Here is a 20180-nt window from a genome sequence, read left to right as displayed (position 1 = left end):
ATTTAAGACGTAATCCTGCATAATGTGGTTTCAGAAAAGACGTTGAAAGACTGGAGGGCAGTTCCAGTTTGTCAAGTTGTATACCTTTTAATATCCGTGCGGCTTGTGCACCAAATCAGGAAGAGCCAGGCAAGACCTTTCTTTTAAAAAAATTAGCAGGTTTTTCTGCCCCATCTTCCAAGTAAGAGTTCCAAACTACCACTATTTTTTTCCCACGTTAGCAAAGTGTGCATGAATTTTTCAGGGAGGTCCTTTACCCCAACAAGTGACCTACAGTCCCAAACAATCCACTGCTCAAAAGCAATAGGAAAGAAACTCAGTGAAGAGCTTAACTGCCTGGGGACAGCTGTATTTCTGGCATCATAATATCTTATTCAACCGTTACAAAAATATCCCGCCTGTTCCATATATTTTCAACTAAATTGCAGTGTTTATGCAGTCAGTGATAGCGGGGCAGTAGCCGTAAACCTTGGTTATTTTTAAATGCCTTGTTACCTCACATTTTAAAGTGCATAATCCTGTTGATCTATGGTGCCTATGCAAAAATTGCTTACAAATGCCAATGTGTAGGTAGGTCCTTTATGTGTAATTAAATTGTGCTATTATCTCTACCTTTTGGGGCTGATTATGCATAAACGTAATGTGTAGGGGTGGGGGGTGGGGTGTCCACTTTTCCTGGAACTTACAGATATGTGATTAATATAAAAGGAGGAAAAAATAAATGTTGATAATTTTCAGTATAATAACGAAACTTGTTGCATAATTCCCTCTGCCTGGGCTCTTTTCCTGTTGTATTCAAAAGGCCATTGTAGGAGATAAATGAACATCTTTTAGTTATTATTTCTTAAAAGCTTAGGTAGAAATTCATTTAGTCAAATTGTCCAGGTACTGTAGGAACTGTCCCTTACTACCTGCTCTTCAGTGCTGGAAAATACACTATTCACTCATTTGACCACGTACTCCTTACTCTAAAGTTTATTTCTATTATTTGAAAAAATTGACTACAAAACTAAAGATTTTCTATTAAAGATTTCTATGATTTGTTAAAATATCTTTTTTTTAATTCATAGTATCATAGGGGAAACCAACTCCATTTGCCAAATTTGCATGTGTATTCTGAAGCTACACACACATACACACACACACACACACACACACACACACACACACAAATGGCAGACCCACAGCTTTCCCAATATTTACAGAGCAAATACAATCACATTTCAGGTTTCATAGCCTTTATATAACATGAATTCTTAGACTTAATAATTTGAGTGAAGATTTCACAGAAAACTCTTAACATTCCCAAAGTAGTATCTCTTTATCAAGTAGACTAAGTACCACTGTCCAAATTAAAGGTATATGTGTATATGATCATAAAACTTTTGCACATAGTACTTTCTTTTTAACAGTGGATATAAGTCAATTAGACATTCAAGTACTGGCTGAGGTAGTTTGGTAGCCATAAAGCTTTGAATGTAGTAAAAGGTCTATGTTTGTCTTTGTCCTACTTGAAGGGTGTTATTGTTTGTATCTGAAATGTCCTCCATGGTTTCAAGTCTTGGTTGCCAGTCAGTGATGCTACTAAGAGATGGTGGATTCTACTGAGGGCCCAATGGAGGTAAGTGAGGTCACTGGAGGGATATTGTAAGACATACTGGACCAGGGCCCTCTCTCTTTCTCTGTGTTTATTGTCAGCCATGAGGAAAACACCTTTCCTGTGCCTTTTTCTACACACCCCCTGACATGTTACACTGCTTAACCACAGGCCTAGAAACTATGTGGCCAACTGACCATGGCCTAAAACCTGTGAACCGGTGAACTTAAGTAAACATATCCTCCTCCTTAGAAGTTGTTTATCATTGAAAACTAACACAAAGAACTTGCTTCTCAATGAATATAATAGAAAGTTTCTTCCTAAATGAACTAGTCTGATGAAAGAAACACAAAAATGAATAAAATATATTGAAAGGTGGTAAAAGCTAGGAGAAAAAAGGAACCAAGAGGGAACATGGAAAACACTACATTCCAATGTGTTAACTCTAAAGGAGATGACAGTTGCCCTGGTGAATCCTGCTACTGGTAACCTTAACTGAACAAAAGGCATTTCTGAAAATTAGGTGTTGTGGTGGTTTGAATGAAAATGGCCCCCATAGGTTCATAGGGAGTGGCACTATTAGGAGGTGTGGCCTTGTCGGAGGAAGTGCATCACTGGGGGTGGGCTTTGGCGTTTGAGAAGGCCAAGGCAGGCCCAGAGTTGCTGTCCCTTCCTGCCGTCTGCCTATCCCGATGTAGACTTTTCAGCTCCTTTCCAGCACCATGTCTGCCTGCATGCTGCCATGCTTCTTGCCATGACAATAATAAATTAAATCGCTGTACCTGTAAGCCAGCCCAAATTAAATGTTTTCATTTATGAGTTGCCACAGTCATAGTGTCTCTTTAAATAGACAATAGAAACTCTAACCAAGACAGGTATCTACTGGTTTTTAGTTTTTTTATGTTAATTGTGATTAAACACACATATCAGATTTACCCTTTTTAAGTGTGCAGTTCTGCAGTATTTAAGCACAGTGTTTAAGCGTTACACAATCAATCTCTAGAACTTTCCACTTACAAAAGTGAAAGTCTCTACCCATTAAATGATGACTTCCCATGTCCTCTTCCTTTCAGCAGCATTAGCTTTCTGGTTTTGAATTTGAACCATTTAAGAAAGCTCCTGCAAGTGGAGTAAGACAATGTTTATTTTTTTGTGCCTAGCTTATTTTACTTAGAGTCATGCCTTCAAGGTTCATCTCTATTGAAACTTTGTACTGAAGTTCCTTATTTACAGGGCTAAAGAGAAGTCTTTTGGATCTGAAATATGTTCATTCATTCATCTATTAATGGAATTTTAGATTGCTTCCACCTTTTGGCTATTACAAATAATGCTGCTATGACCCTGGAACATAATAGATGTAAGAACATCTACTCCAAGGCTGGGTATATAGCTCAGTGGTACAGGGTATGCTTATCACAGATTAGGCTCTGGATTTGATCCCTTTTATCAACAGTAATAAATAAGAATTGTCATCATCATAATTATATGATACTATTATTACATAATAGTAATAAACACTAATGTGTTGATGTAATGAATCACCTAAGGCATGCTAACTTTATATATTTTTATTATTCTTTTTTATCAAAAATGATTTTTCTGAATACTCAATATATTCTAATCATGGTTCCCCTCCCCCAACTTCTCCCAGATCATTCCCATTACCAATTCTATCCCTTCTTTCTCCTGTTCTTTAGAAAACAAATAAACAGGCAAACAAACCATAATTTAAAAAAAAGAAAAACAGCCAGGCGGTGGTGGTGTACGCCTTTAATCCCAGCACTTGGGAGGCAGAGGCAGGCGGATCTCTGTGAGTTCAAGGCCAGCCTGGTCTCCAAAGTGAGTTCCAGGAAAGGCGCAAAGCTACACAGAGAAACCCTGTCTCGAAAAAACCAAAAAAAAAAAAAAAAAAAAAGAAAGAAAGAAAGAAAGAAAAACAACAATAAGCACAAAAAACACAGAGAAGTACAACAAAACCCATAAAAACACAAAATCAGAAATCTTAATACACAAACAAAAGACCAGTAAGACAAAAAACACCCAAACAAATCAATATGAGACAAAAAGTCTACAAAAATAGCATTGAGTTCCTTTTGTGTTGGCCATCTGCTGCTGGCCATGGGGCCTGCCCTTACATGTGGTTCATATACCCAGGGAGACGCCACTGGAGAAAACTGATTTTTCCTTTGCAAGTGGGTAACAATTGGAGCTGGTTCTTGGTTAGAGATAGAAGCTCATGTCGGCATCCCCCCTTCAGCACTAGGACAAGGCTAACTATAAATATGGTATTTATTTAGTATATGGTATTGGAGGTTCAAGGACATAGCACTGACATCATCAGTCTGGCTCTGGTGAGACCCTCACAGCTGACATAATCAAGGGATTATACTTGTGTACCAAGAAGAGACTGCAACTTAAAACCAGAGACCAAAGAGGCCAAGTTCCGCAGTGTCTTCCCAAAGCACAAGCCTAATGACTAGCAGAACTTCTGCAAGCACCCACCTTTTAAAAGTCTCACCACCTCCTGGTATTGCTGCCCTGAGACTAACCTGCAATTCATGAACTTTGGGGTGAGGAAGATATAGACCACAGCAAGGTAGAAACACACCCTATCCATAAGGACACCAAGTTCCCCCTGTCACTAATAAATGTTCCTTTCTATACTTTTATTCTAGTAGCTTCTTGTGGCTGAGGTGATCTCCTGTGGGTTTGTTTTTTTTTTTTAATAATGTGCATTGGTATTCTGCCTGCATGTATGTCTGTGTGAGGGGGTCAGATATTGGAGTTACTGAGCTGTCATGTTGTGAGCTGTCATGTAGGTGCTGGGAATTGAATCCAGGTCCTCTGGAAGAGCAGTCAGTGCTCTTAACCACTGAGCCATCTCTTCAGCCCCTATCTTGTGGTTTTGGTGTGTGTGTGTGTGTGTGTGTGTGTGTGTGTGTGTGTGTTGCAATGTTTAGCTATGTAAAGATATGTTACATTTGTTTATTCTGCATTCATTTAATTACTAGGTAAAGATGTGTTGCTGTTTCACCTTGCCTGCCTAAGGCACCTGATTGGTCTAATAAAAAACTGAATGGCCAATAGCTAGGCAGGAGAGGGATAGACAGGTCTGGCAGGCAGAGAGGACAAGTAGGAGGAGAAATCTAGGTTCAAAAGAGAAGAAGAGAACAAGGAAAAGAGAGAGGGTCATGCCTATGGCCAGAAGCAGTGAAATTAAAACATACATAAAGAAAGAAAGGTAAAAAGTCCCAAGGCAAAACGTAGATAAAGAGAAACAGATTAAGTTATAAGAGCTAGCAAATATGAGGGTAAGCTAAGGCTGAGCATTCATAACTAATATAAAGTCTCCATGTCATAATTTGGGAGCTAGTTGGTGGCCCAAAAGAAAGAGCTTTCTATGTGTGTATATGTGTATGTGTGAGTGAATGTGTGTGTACATGTACATATGTGTGTGTGTATAGAGAAAGAGAGAAATTCTAAGGTTTTTTGCTAAGATTTTTATAGCTTTGACTGTTGTTTTAAAGTAATTTAGTGAGGAAATTTCATTTTGCTTCTATAAGATCAGAGTGGTTTTCTTTTCTCTCTTATTACCTTAATCTCAAGCTCTAATCCTTAACTCAGAATCTGAGCCCTGCCCATCACCATTGCTCCTATCTCTTTCTAAATTATTCTTTCCTAAATTTTTTTCTTTTCGGCCTTGCCTCTCCTGAAAATACTTTATTTTCATTGAAGGACAATAGTTACTTCTCCAGCTAAAACTCTCCAGGTGGCTTCTCATCTTGTGCAGGCAAAAACCAAATCCTTCTCCTCAGTCTATGAAAGTACATATTCTGCCCCAACTCCTGAATGATTTCTCTATTTGATCTTGGCATAGTCCCAGGACCTCCGGCATACTAAGCATGAAGCATACCACTGGGCTTTGTCCTCAGCATCCCTTCTGAGGGCAAGTGCGTGTGTGCGTGTGCGTGTGCGTGTGCGTGTGCGTGTGCGTGTGTGTGTGTGTGTGTGTGTGTGTGTGTGTGTGTACTGAAGCTCACACACATACAGGCATGTGAAAGCCAGAAGTCAACATCAAGCGTCCTCCTCAATTGCTTGCCACCTTCTAAACCTGGAGCTCACCTACTCAGCTAGGCTTCCTGGCCAGGGAGTCCAGGGTTCCTCCTGTCTTCACCTCCCCCGAGCATGAATTACAGGGACATGGCTTTTTATGAGTGCTCGGATCTGAACTCAGTGAGACTGAGCCATCTCCCCAGAATGTACCTGCGTCTGAACTCCTGAACCTCATTTCTACTCTTCCTTCTTACACACACCAGCCTGTGTCCCCCATGCTTCTTGAACATGCCAGACATCACACCCCGGGGCCTTTGCACTCTCCACTTCCTCTGCTTGGAATCATCCTACCCTTGATATCTACATTATCTACATGGCTTCTTTCACATTCTGTGGTTCTTGTTTTTAGGAGGTTGAGAAATATTTGAGGGCCTGTGAAGGCTTGAGATTGACTTAGAAACATCTTCTGTGCTTCTTCTTCCTTATTCAATGAGGTAGGGTCTCTCAAATCAAACCCAAAGGTGGCTGATATGGTTAGTCTTGCCAACTAGCTTGCCCTGGGATCCCTGGGATCCCTGGGATCCCTTGTCTCTGCCATCTAAGGCTGGTATTACAGGTGGGCTGCCACTCCCGCCCTCCTTAAGCATTTAGGTGAGTACTGGGAATCAGAACTCCGATCCTCAAGCTTGTACAGCAAGTGCTTAACCATTGAGTCAAATCCCTACCTCAAACAAGCATTTTCTTTATGTTGATTGCTGTTTGTTTGTTTAAGGAGAATATGAAGAAACATGAAAGAAAAAAATGAACGGAGTCCAAAACTATGACAGGCAAATGTGTTCTTATCTATTTTGATAGGAATGAAAATGAGCAGTGGCAAGAATCTCATACAAGCGGGGGGGGGGGGGGGGGGGGGATGGGCACGGGGTAGGGTGGGAGTGACAGACAGATACCGTGCAGCAGCATGAGCCAGGCACTGGGAAGCTCCGGGACTCTAAAATGGATGCTTCGTTCATTCAAAATGCACCAGATTTAATTTCTGCACAGGGCATTTCCCTTTAGGAAGAATAGGCTAGAGTTTCTTGGAAACAAACTCTAACATGATCTGTTTCGTTGTTAGGTACTTCTGTGTAATTTTCTTTATATGTGGAAGGAGTAATGAAACTCACATTTAAGTGGCTTCTCAATTATCACCTAGCAGAATTACCTTGTGCATTGTAGAACATGTGGAAAGTTGTGACCAAGAATGTGGAACTATAATGTGAGTGTAAAGCCCTTAGACAAATCCCTGAAATAAGTAAATGCTTTGTGTTAGATAAGCTCCTTGTTATATAGCAAAGATGCTCAAGCTCAGAAAACTGGAAATTACCCTGCTATCCAACTGGTAATGGCTGAGTAATAATTTAAGTCATGTCCATTAAAATGGAGTTTTTGATATTATATGTATATAAATCACCAAACCAAATATCATCATGGGGAATCAGATAGAGGCATGGGGACTTCCAAATCTGTTGTCCTACTCAAGAGTTCTTCATCGGCTTCCTAAGAAATTGTTATGTAGTCTCTGAACACCAACAGAAGACTGGCTGCCTTCTGAGAGATGACTGGTTATTTGACAACTCAATCAAAATATTTGTTCTGTTTTAATAGAGCGAGGCTGAGAGGGTGTGTAGCTCAGTGGTATCATGCTGTCTTGGTTTGCACAAGTGCCTGGGTCCCATGCTCCGATGATGGCGATGATGATGATGATGATGGTGAAATGGTAATGTAAAATAAAGAACAGGTCTAGCTGATTCTAGTACTTCTTGTTTCACTTCTGTCCATTATCTAAATTTGACTTTACCACAGCAGTTCTCATAGTGTGAGGAAATAGAAAACAACCTTTTGAAATGCTTTAAAAGGACATTGCAACAGGATTCCAATCTCTTACTTTCTGGAAAACATAATTTACTATACCTGACACATGTCAAACTCTGTTGCTGTTCTTATAAGACAGATCCACAGGACTCCCATTAAAGAGTCCTCTTCTTAATGCTATTAAAGGCAGAGGTTCAATCACATATTCTTTCACTTACAGCATTCACTCTATAATAGGTGTCTCAAACAAAAATTACCAACACATGGTTCTCAGCCTGTTGTGGGAAGAGGCAGTCCTTTTGCAGTCCACCTTCTTCATGTAGACTTAAAACTACTGGATTTTGTTGGCAAGGAAGGCTACTAAAACTGATCTTCAGCTTTGTCAGTGTTGAGTAATTGTCAGATGACGAATGACTGTCAATATTCAGATGTCATTTAACGTTAGTGACGTTTTCTGGCTAGAGATGGCTCATCAGTTAAGAGTACAGGCTGCTCTTTCAGAGGATCTAGGTTAAATTTCTGGTACCCACATGAGGCTCACAGTTGTCTGTAACTCCAGTTCCAGGGGATCTGACACCCTCTTTTGGCCTCTGTGGGCACCAGGCATGCTTGTGGTACAAAGACATATATGTAGGCAAAATACTACATAGAAAATAAAAATAAATTTAGTTAGTGATACTACTTAGGGGTGTGTGTGTGTGTGTGTGTGTGTGTGTGTGTGTGTGTGTGTGTGTGCTGTTGTTTAAGATTGAATGTGGAACCTCACACATTCAAAGCAAATTCTCTAACATTGAGCTAGCCTAGATTTATATTCAGACTTCCAAAGCTTGGCTATTTCATTTTGTAAATTAAGAAGTTCAAAAAAAGAAAGTTTGGTATGGCATTGGTGGTATAGTGGTGAGCATAGCTGCTTTCCAAGAAAATAAAATTTTGTTCTTCATCTCTTGGTAGTGGCTGTAATACAATGTGTAAAAAAAGCTTTCAAGATAATCTACTCTCATAAATTATTTTCATCCAATTGTTAAGCATCTAACATTTTAAAAATAGAAATGATCACTCTTATTAAATGTGATTTTGCACTTTTGTATGCTTGGGAAGTACTCATTATTTTGTATGTTTTTATTCTTTAGGGTTTTTGTAGACACTTTTTAGGTGGGGTTTAAATTATGTACTAATATGGAAATAAAGTAAAATGAATCACTTTGTGGTTAGCCAATTCAGCGTTCTGTTCCCAGGCAGATTGTTACACAAAATTACTGATGTGTTCTAGCAGAAGCAGTAAAGGTTATGTCAAGTAGCTGCTAAGACCCATACTGCATGTGTTAATGATGTCCCCTTAACATGCCAGCTTCCCAGGCTGCATAATTGTTTCTGCCAACCCATAAATTTTTGAGTAACAACAAAATTATTGTGATTTTTCTTACTAAATAATTCATACATTACAAAGCATGTATGTAACAAGGCCCATGAATCACCAAAGCACATAATGATCATATATCTAATGACATATCTCTTTTCATAAGATGAATCCAAATAGATTTATGTATTTAGGTTAACTAAAAAGTACTGAGTTTATAAGGTTCATAATTCTATCACCCAGAACAGAGAGAAACTCCAAACCTTCTTTCACGAAGTCCAGTCCCCGTGATTCCCTTTTCAAAATGGCAAGCTTTTGTTTGTTGGAACCCTATAGCATAAACTACTTTTCATGAACTTTTACAGCTTTTAAATTGATACTATAAATATCTCTGAAGATAACTAATGATATAATGGACTAGTACAATGTTCATAGCTGTATTTAAGGTGACAATGAGTGCAACAAAAATAGCATCACGCCATCTCCATGGAGCCTTGAGCCAGGCCGACCTGCTAGTCCTCGTCCAGCAATGAGGACCTAATGCAGGATGTTCCATCTGCTGCCACTTCACACACTTCACGTGGATCTTGTCTTAAATACTCTCCAACAAAATAGATCTTATTTTAATGCTACTAAAAAAATGGTCCCAGGTGAGATTTTATCTACTTAATTAAAAACTAAATGTCCTAGCTAAAGTTTTGAAGATTCAAAGTCTGCAAAATACAAAATATTAAGTTAACCACAATTTAATTTTGAAATCTCAATGTATTTATCGACAATTTCATACAAATGTACACTGTATCTTGATTATATCTCTCTACTTTCTCCTTCCTCCCCCACTCAGTCCTCCCAACATGGTCCTTCCACCTTCGTGTCCTATTTTATGTTTTGTTTATAACTTACTAAGTCTAAGTGCTCCCTACGTGAACATGCTGAGGGACCATCTCCTGGAGCATGGGCAACCTACCAGAAGCCATACTATGGAAGAAAACAGACTCTCCTTTTCCCAACAGCCATCAGTTATCCAGAGCTCCTCAGCTAGGGCTGGTGGGGTCTTGTGAGCTCCTCTCCATTCCATGCTGAAATAGTTTTGCTTGGATGAATAATTCCAACACAGTATCTATGCTCACTTTTAATATAAAAGTTTTCAGTTCTCTAGGACTACAAAGAAGCAGAATTGCTATAGAATATGGCCTTTTTTTTTTAAGAAATGTGAAACTTGCCCTAAATATTTGCATGCATTTTACATTTCCACTTGTGATGTCCCTACATCCTGATGTTTTGTGAGATCACACCTTATTAAAAACAACCCAGGAATAGAGAGATGGCTCAGCAGTCAAGAGGAGATACTTCCCCTCTAGAGGACCTGATTGGGTTCCCAGCACCCACCTTAGAGGGCTCATAACTTCCTGTAACTCCAGTAGAGGGGGCATGACACTTTCTTCTTGTTTTTGAGGGCACCTGCACACAGTAGCCTAGAGACACATATGCAGGAATTAAAAAAAAAAAAGTTTGTTTTCTTCGAATTGTATTCATATTCTCAATTAGCAGAGAAGATCTCTAAGCAGTAGCTGAATGGCCAAGGGTTAGTAGAAACTATCTTAGCCACAGTTTTATTAGAAGAAAAAAAAGGAACGTCTGACCTCCAATTTACATTAGAACAATAACTTGTAGATTGTGGACACTGCCAGTGACACTTCCTACTGTTAAAAGAAAGCTCATGTGAATTTGTCAAGCACATAAAATAGTATGAAAGTGAAATATAGTAATTAAGATTTGTGTTCTATTGATTGTGTAGCTTAAGTAATTTTTCATTACTAACATAAGATTTAATAAGTATAAGTAGTTAAAGATTCTGAGTTGGCACTAGTCATTAGCATGTAATTGAACTAGTGAAAAAGATCAGTTAAAGCTGTGTTGATTACTACCTTATCTTTGAAAGGCAATTAAAGGCCTCAATCATTGCAACAAGATTTGATTGTGCAGCCTTTATTGGACATTGATCTTTCAGCAAAGTGCAGTTACATTTTCCATTAATTTACAGTAACATAGTTTAACTCTGATACCCTAGACTGTTGACCCAGGTGAGATGTAATGCTAAGTACTTGTTTAGGTTGAGATGCTCCCAAACGTCATTACCTCATTACTGTCTCAATGCTGTGTGCTGAATATAGGAGATACCTGAGCCGCTGGCATTAGATAAGGTTTCTGTTATCTGCATTAACTTTCAAGTGAAGTGAAATGAAGATCCTTGTCTTTGATGTCATCCCACACACTTAGACATCATTACTCTTTAATAGATCTAAAAGACATTTTATAAAGAATTTAAAAATATGGCTGTGTCTGTGGTTCTGGATGAACATGAATATAAATGACATGAAATAAAATGTTCTTATAATACCTAAGGCTTTAAATTTTTAAAATTTTTATTGCTGGTGTGTGTGTATGTGTGTATGTGGCACATATGTGGAGGTCAGAGGACAGCTTTATGGGATTAGTTTTCTCCTTCCACCTTTATGTGGGTTCTTGGGACTGAACACAGGTCACCAGGTTTTCATGGCAAGTGTTTTTATCTATTGAACCATCTCACTAGCCCTCCATGTGGCTTTTTAATAATTAAAAAGTATTTACTGGTGTCAACAATGAGCAAAACTTTTAGTAGGCAAATATATGTGACAAAAGAAATATAACTATTTGTACAACATGATGCATGAAGACATCACCACTGAGAAAGTAGGGACTTTTATAATTTTCATTTTACCTGTTTTAAGTGTCTTGTGCAGTGCCCATGGAGGCCAGAATAAGGTGTCTGATCTCCTGGAACTGGAGTTACTGATGATTGTTAGCCCTCATGTGGACACTGGGAATCAAACCTGGGTCCTCTGGAAGACCATTAAGTGCTCTTAACCCCCAAGACATCCCTCCAGCCCAGAGTTGTTTATTTTTGTTTTGTTTTGAATATCAGCAACCACTTTCATACTCCCAGATATGTTGATGTCTCTTAAAGCATCAATTCACAGCTCACATAAGAACTAAGAATTTTTCCTATAAATTTCCTCTAGTACTTCATAATTGTTATGTGTATAAATGAGAAGAGCATAAGTTGTACTTCTCTAAAATGAACATCTTCTCTAAAAGTTATGCCTGGATTATTTTGTCTTTATTGTTGCTGTATTGTCTGTCTGTCTGTCTATCTATCTATCTATCTATCTATCTATCTATCAATCATCTACCATCTATCTAGTTTGTAGTGTCTGGAGAAATGCCTCCACAGTTAAGAATGCTTATTGCTCTTTCAGAGGATCTGAATTTGGTTCCTGGAACCCATTTAGGTGAATCACAACCACCTGTAACTCCAGCTTCAGGGGTTTAACACCTTTTCTGGCCTCTGTGGTAACCTGAACATGTCATACACAGAGAAAGAGAGAGATAGAGATAGAGATAGATAGATAGATAGATAGATAGAGAGTTAGTTTTATCTATCCACACAAAAACTATATATAGTATATAATATATATATTATATATTACATATATCTGTAGAGACAGAGATAGAGAGAGAATGTTGGCATACTCACCCCATCCCTTTCCCCCTTCCATCGTCCTTTTGAGTCCCTTCTCCCATTAATCCCCTTTAATGCCCTAGACAATTTCACTTCATTTATACATATATGGTTCATGTTACTATATAAAGTCTAGAAACCACAAATGAGAGAATATATTTGTCTGTGAATGGCTTCAGTTATTATCATCCAGTTGATCCCATGTTCCTGAAAAATGACACAATTCCATTCTTTGTCACAAGACTGGATACTGTTAAATATAAACTGCATTAAGAAACTCCAGGTAGAAAGTCTTGGTCAATTGTTTCATAAACCAAGAAGGACAGGGTCCACTGGGATTTCTCCTTGCTGCCTTAGGTTAGTAGGTGTGGGCAAACATGCACTCACAGCCTTCAGTCTCTCTCTTCCCATCTCACCTTATTTTTGAAATCCTTCTGTTAATGAAACCCTTTGTAAGGAAAAGGAAAATATGTGCTACAAAAAGACTTTTTACTGGGACAAAAGTAAACTGTGTGCCAAAAAGCATAATCATGGTATATCCTTAAAAAACTTTTTTTTTTACAAAAACAAATTATGTGTGTGTCACTCTGTGTTGCACATGTGTGTGCACGTGCAGAGGGCAACTACATGGAGTTGGCTCTGTCCTTCTATCTGTATGTGCTCTCCTGGAATCAAACTCAGGTTGCCAAGCTTGCATGGCAAGTGCTTTTACCTGATGAGACATCTTACCAGAGTCATGACACATCTCCATGTGGAAAGGTCCCTTGCTCTTCTCCGCTTACAGGTGAAAAAAAAAAATGAGACACAAACTAGTAGACATTAGCCTTAAGGCAAAAAGACAACACTGAAGCCAGAAATAGATCAATCTCCTAGCTTCTTAGATTTACACTCTATCCCTTCTGGGCTACAATGTTTTTCTGCAATAGGCAACATTCAAGAAAAAAGAAGGAAGGGATGGATGGATGGATGGATGGAGGAAGGAAGGAAGGAAGTTAAAATCTTTGCTGTTTCTTGGGAAGCAAGTTTCATAACAAAAGATTCATTACAAGGTTTAATAAACCCAATGAATTTTATTTTTTGAGCTCTGGCCGTAGCCATCACTGGTTCATCCTTCAGCGTGATCAACTTCACATGAGCAAGAGGTCTATTGATTCTCATGTAATACAAGAAAATATTACATTTGCTTAATTGTTACACAGCAAACACACCAGACAAGAAATCAAGGCTCTATTTAATGCTGCAGCAGCAGAGAATTACAGAGATCAATAGGGTAGTTTGTCAAAGATGCTCTCCTAGGAGACTTACCTATCACCATACGGACAAGAAGTCATACTGACTACAGTTATCGAAAAACAGGTAAGCAGAGTCAGCAGTACAGATTATCAGAAATCAAACAGGCCAGTGTGAAAAGGGGTACAACTGGACTGAAAAGCTGTATTTATGGTCTGGTAATTAAAAACTATTTTATCAACCTTGTATTGAGACCAAACCTTTACAGCATGTATTGACATGATCAGCAGCAGCAAACGAGCAGTATTTGACTTAAAATTTATGAGCTATAGTTATTTAACTTTGTCCTTACAGAAGAAATCAGTTCTAGTCTTCTTTGCAAAATGCTAATCTTCGTTTTTATTATTAATGAAGCTTAATGTAACACCATCTTCTTTGGGCAAGCCATTCATTTAACTAGTGTCAAGCATATTTTTCTGGACTAAATATATTGGCATAAGTATTTCTTTGATTAAAGTGTTACTTAGAATTGTTTAGACAAGTGAACAATACATATATTAGTACAGACCCCTATCTGTAGCACATTTAAAATGACTTCATTTGAGGGGCCCGTTTGTATGACTTCGTTATTCTGATGGTTTCACTCTGAAGTTCACTCTCTATTAACTTGCCAGAAATAACATCCAAATGTTGGTTAGATGAAACTGTGTAAAATGTTTTCCTACAAAAATGTGTAAACACTGCAGTACCAGCAACACATTAACATAAAACGCTATATAATGTATGTTTGTAATTATGAAGTGATCATAAATCTTAAACACCCATTGGTTTAGAAATTAAATAGTCCTACTTAGTTCTCCCTAAATTACTCCAAATTTCGGAAATTTACCATTCATCTGGGTATTTTGTGACTATCTCCAAGGATAAATTTTTTTAATGACTTTGCTTTCAACAACACAATTAGCTTAATAAAATTCTAATGCAAAAGTGGTATCAGGTTTTTAAAATTTCAGCTCACTCCCCATGGTCAGTAAATCTGTGGGTATGTGCCATCTCAGTTCACAGCTTTTATAAACAGCTGGCAAACTCATTCTTTCTGGGTCTTTCTAGACCTTAACTTCCTTATAGGTTTGTAGCATGTTATTTTTTAACTTATTAATAATGGGTATTAATTTCATTCACCTTGTTGCACTTATATTGACAAGAGCTGTAACTACATTAAATACTATGGCATTGCATTCTTTTTGTTGTTGGTAGGGTCTCATGTTGCCCAGGCTGATGCTGGAGATGCCCTGCAGATATGAGTGTATTTGAACTCTTAATCTTCTTGCCTCTACTTCCCCAGTGTAGGATCACAGGTGTACACCTGCATTTTATTCCTACCACTTAGTCCAGATAAATAGTATGAGAGCTTTAAAAACAAACAAACAAAAACACTTTCATGCAAAATCTTAACAGCTGAATGCTTCAGTTTTCAGTTGCAGATTCTCATCTATTTTGAACTTGTCGATGATATATCATCTCCACTAAGTATCCAACATCATTTCCTTTTCCCCCACATTATATTTCCCCCATGATTTCCCCTTTTTGTAGAGATAACTATGTTTTTTTTTTTCTTCAGAGTTAATTTAAATTGTTAATAACCAGCTATAGAATCTATGTTCATGGACTCATTTTTTCTTTTATCTGTAGTTTAATTTAACCTAGTTCTAGGGAAACAGGAGTGAAGCCATATGTGTTGGTAGTTCCCATTAACTAAACAGTATACAATATATAATAATGTAAAGAGTTTCCCTCTAGGGTGTAGTGATTCATCTTTAAAAAAAAAAAGAAAAGAAAAAAAAAAACTACACACCAAAGAAAGACAAAAGTGTTTGCCAGCATTTTATTTTAAAAGATCAAAAATAAATATTGCACACACACACACACACACACACACACATACAAGGGAACAAATTCATTGATATTTGTATTTTCCAATGCATACTTTCAATACATGGCACCTTCATCTTCTTTATTTAGAAAATAGATTGTTATTGGTCCGTAACTGGTATGAACAGTCTCTGTGACTCTGGCAAATAACCAGGAGCCAAGTCCATATAATAAAGTTGGAATACCTAGAAAACAAATGAATATGTTACGTGAGAAGATCAGTGCTTATTTATCATGTACTAACATGTCATGTTACTGATCGAGTAAACAGTCTTCAGCAATGTTAACATAAAGCTATAGAAACAGAAATATATGACTAGATGCTCACTATGATTACTGAAAAGCTGGACTTTATCTCTGTGTGGAACACAGTGGCAATTATGTGAGCCTAGATTTTTAAAAACATAGATGAGACTGATGTAAACTTTAATGCAGAGCACTTGCTTAATTCATTATCGTCAATTAATTGTGAAGAAATTTTATAAGAATATCCATTAATTTGGTTGTAAATGTCCCTGATTATTTGCTTTAAGCTAAAATTACTAGGTTCACTTTGTTGTTCTTTAAGTTAGATAGGAACACTGATGGATAAAGAAAATTTTGTTCAAATTAGCAACTGGGTCAAATAACTGTCTTCAAAATCTAACTTCTAAGAAGATTTTAGTGTATCCAGTATAACAAAGAACACTCTCATTAGTAATTTCGTAATTGATTTGAAAACAATCTTGTTTCAGCTTATCTGCATGGACTCCACAAAGGCTCTCTCTCTCTCTCTCTCTCTTTGAAGACTGCCATTAATAAGGTTTTCCTGTTTTATTTGAGATTAACTGCTGCATGTTATATATCAAACTAAATGCATACCATCCAGAAATATGGATTCATATGCATATGATGCTAGTTGGATTCAAAACGGACTTCCATAATTCTTAACTTTTAAGGCACTTATTTAAAATCAATGGCTATTAACATATTTAAAAACACACTGCATATATGTGTGTATAAAACCACAGGCACACAGATCAAAAACAAATATTGTAGGCCCTGCACAAATATTAATTTCATTGCTTCCATGTGGGAAATGGGCAGAAAGAGGCAATTCAAAAAGATAACTGCTCATTTGGAAAATCTCTTTCTAGTTAATAGAGAAAACAACACATATTTAAGACTGATCGTACTGCTGATTTTTCTTCCTTTCCTCCAGGAATATCCTCACTGTGATATGCTCCCTTTGAATCTCTGTGTTTGAGTACTCTGTGATGCCAGAGCTAATGGAGGAGGCTTCAGCAGCTGGTAATGAGATGGTGGGGTGGGGCGCCTGATGCCTCCTGTTCAGGTGCTTTTCTACTTTTAGGAGCATACCGGGTTGCAGCTTGTAATTTATTACCACAGAATCGCCTGGAACGCCTATGGAACTTTCTATACTACACTGCTGTCTTTGCCCTGGTCATGCCCCAAAGAATCTCAAATATCTCAAGGGACTGCCACAAAAATAAATGCTCAAAAACTACAATAATAAAGCTATTTGCAAATCATTCATCCAAAAAGAAAAAGAAAAAAAGGGAAAGCAGACCAAGTGGTATGTGGAGGGAAGGCAGACAGACAAGAGAAGAATGTGACAGGCAGGCGTATGTAAGAAAGGAGTGTGAGGTACAGGTGGAAATAATAGTGAAAAAGGAATTCCAATACGATACTACCACGCCAAAACCTGAAAATCATGGGATGAGGAATTTCAAAGGCCTAGACGCAATTACTAGTTTTCTATATATACTGAGAGTCAGACACAAGGTGCATTTTAAATCAACACTAAGGGCTGAGTATAAGGAATAGTAGTGACCCTTAGAGTTATTTTTCATGGTATTTATCACAGCTTTCAGATAAATATTCTCTTAAAATTTATACTTTTGAAAACAAATCATATAAATAAATGCCCCCTAATAAAATAAAGAACTGATTAATGATTACTAGTTTAATAATAAGCGCACGAAGGAAACATTATCAGTCATGCTTACTGACAGGGGTCAGAGTTGATAAGGGAGTCAGAAATTCTCTGTTGGAATGAATGAGTTTTTTGGTTTTTTTTTTCCCACCCTAGAATGAAAGAATAATGCATTATTGAGAAAGATTTGTTGCCTCTGTATTTCACAAATTAAAAATATTTAGTTTGTATGCTTCGAAATCAAAATCTTTAAGATTCTATGAAAAGAAAAATTAAGACTACCAGAGACAGAGAATATCAAAATGAACTTGAGAAACAGTTCTTTGTATAATCATTCATTTTGAGTTAACTGAACAGTAGGTAAACTACTGTTGAATTAAGGACTTAAAACAATTGGAACTTTGTAGTAAGGCTTCTATTACCCATTTATTCCAACTGTAAGTTGCTTTTCTTAAATCTTAATTTATTTCCCAGCAGGATACTAAGATTGATAAACCATCAGTAAAATGTTAGTTCCATGGAAGGGAGGGTGGAGAAGAAAGGCTAAAAATGAGTAAACAGAAATCCTTATTTACAAAACAGAAAAGAGATTATTCTGTTTACTACTCATTTAGAAGGGAGGACGAGGAATAAAATCCTTTGTATTCTTATTATCGACCAAGGACTTCATGATTCAGAGGGGCAAACTGGATCCTGTTACTTAATTCATATTTTCCTTAGTTTAGACAAAAAACAAAAACAAAAAACCCATAATAAACATTACTAAATTGGTAAAAAAGGCCAGAAAAATATTTCAGAGAAAGTCAATTTGTATTAAAGCATACAGCAACACTTTCTCTCTTTGCTGTACTTAAAACTCTTCTTCCTATTTAAGTTGCAGTTTTTAGAATTTCTAGAAGCCCACAGACTATTAAATTGCTCTTCCACACTAAAAAAAAAACAAAAATCACCCCTACATCTGTTGTTTTTTAAAAAGGTTTTACTTTTCTATGTGGAAATGTGATTTTTTTTTTCTTTTGGTGTCTTAATGACCTACACTTAAAAGAGAGCCCTTAATCATGACAGGTATCTTAAAGGAAATGTTAATTTTAAATTGTGACATTTTAAATAAAGGATTCAGTCTATTCAGTTTACCTATCACTTGGCCTTACAGTTTTCCTATCTGTCACTCTATATTTGCAAAAGAATGATTCCTACGGATTCTGAAAATGCTAAAAATAAACTCATTTTCACAACTAGTTAGCACTCCAGTTTTTCCACATACTCTCAGCCCCAAGTTTCTAAATCATCACATATCAACTTCATACCAACCTCAGTTAGTGGGCATGCTCTGTATAATCCATCAGCCAAGTAATGAGACATTTTAAAAGGAATATATATATATATATATATATATATATATATATATATATATATATATATACTGTATAATCTCCTTCCTGGATTAAGCCTAGGGCAGTGTCAGTGGGGCAATAGTTCAAAAATCCCTTAAGAGAGATATGAGTTAGAAGCAGAACTGGCCACGCCTTATTCAATTTACTGAACTATTGGATTATCTGTAACACTAGTACAGTTGCACAGAGTTTAGTGTCATTTTGGATTAAAAAAAATTGGGGTTATACTGTTTCAGCTTCCTCGTGTAGCGTTTGAGTGACTGAAATCTATATCGAAGTTAATTTTTTTAGTAGCTATTAATAGGTCCAAAACATCTCGAGGACTTGTGTTTTCCCTGTCATCTATAAAATGCTATCACCTCTACGATCCATGACCTGCTGATAAACCCAAAGAACATAAACACCTAGCGGGAGGAGATAGTCAGAATTAGATCTTCAGGAACTACACTGGCAGCCTCTTTCAAATACCTTCCCAGTTCTAGCACCTGAGAAAATTATGACTGGAGAAAACCTACTGCTCTTAGCAAAACACACTTGCTGAGATTTCACAAAAAGAAGACAAAGAAACTTGTCTTCCAAAGTCCGTCCAGTTTTTGTCCTCCAAAGGCGGCCAGCGATGAGCGCGGGAATGTCTCCTGCCAAGCAACTTGGAGAGCCACAGTCCAAGTGGGGGCGTTTCCTGACTCGCTCCTCGCTGCCCAAGGCAGGGTCCTCCTGCCTGGACAGGGGCAGGGCACGACCTCCGGGGAGAGGCAGGCAGCCCGCTGGGGCTGAGCGGCGGGCGTGCCTGTGGGCCAGGAGCCGCCCCCCCAAGGCCGGAGGAGTCCCTGGGTCAGGCGAGGGCGCCGCCACTCACCCAGGTTGATGACCTTGAGCGCCGTGAAGAAGCGGTCCTGCGGGGCCAGGTCCTGCCAAGGCGCCTTGGAGCAGTGGTACTTGATGAAGGGGAAGCAGCCGGTGCGCAGGACATGGTAGTTGGCGCCCGGCACGGGCCAGTTGAAGTGCGACAGGCCGAACTGGTCGTTGTGGACCGCGCTGTAGGGCACGCAGAAGGAGGTCCAGTGCGGCAGGCGCCGCTGCAGCAGGTGCCGCGTCAGCACCTCCGAGGCGCGGGGCTTCGGACGGGAGGCGGCGCCCAAGGCCCAGGGCCTGCACAGCAGCAGCCGCAGCGCGGCCTCGTGGGCCCTCCGCAGGGCCTCCATGGCCGGGGCGAGCCAAAGAGCAGGCCCCGGCACCCCTGGGGGCGCGCCTCTGGGGGCGGGGCC

General features: G+C 38.4%; 1 protein-coding gene and 1 long non-coding RNA gene across 2 annotated transcripts; one reads left to right on the top strand and one right to left on the bottom strand.

Annotated features, from left to right (window-relative positions):
- The first annotated feature begins 1521 nt into the window (after window positions 1–1521).
- LOC119088311 lies at window positions 1522–17080 on the top strand. Its single transcript, XR_005091935.1, has 2 exons — window positions 1522–1621; window positions 16787–17080. It is a non-coding gene; the product is annotated as an uncharacterized LOC119088311 (long non-coding RNA).
- Window positions 15525–20168, bottom strand: C7H15orf61 (chromosome 7 C15orf61 homolog). Its single transcript, XM_028867016.2, has 2 exons — window positions 19772–20168; window positions 15525–15770 (listed from the first exon to the last, which is right to left on the bottom strand). Exons 1-2 carry the CDS (start codon window positions 20115–20117, stop codon window positions 15643–15645), a joined length of 474 nt encoding a protein of 157 aa, XP_028722849.1. The 5' UTR covers window positions 20118–20168; the 3' UTR covers window positions 15525–15642.
- Between the last annotated feature and the right edge of the window lie 12 nt (window positions 20169–20180).

This window comes from Peromyscus leucopus, chromosome 7, assembly GCF_004664715.2.
Source record: "Peromyscus leucopus breed LL Stock chromosome 7, UCI_PerLeu_2.1, whole genome shotgun sequence".
NCBI classification, from domain to species: Eukaryota; Metazoa; Chordata; class Mammalia; order Rodentia; family Cricetidae; genus Peromyscus; species Peromyscus leucopus.
The sequence above is the reverse complement of the archived record's forward strand: the minus strand, read 5'-3'. Positions and strand labels throughout refer to the sequence as shown.

Excerpts from the sequence above, each read along its gene's own strand:
- C7H15orf61 (XM_028867016.2), bottom strand. The coding sequence starts at position 20,117 with ATGGAGGCCCTGCGGAGGGCCCACGAGGCCGCGCTGCGGCTGCTGCTG. Across the intron at positions 15,771-19,771 it reads GCTCAAGGTCATCAACCTGG|GTATTCCAACTTTATTATAT; the intron begins GTGAGTGGCGGC and ends TTTGTTTTCTAG.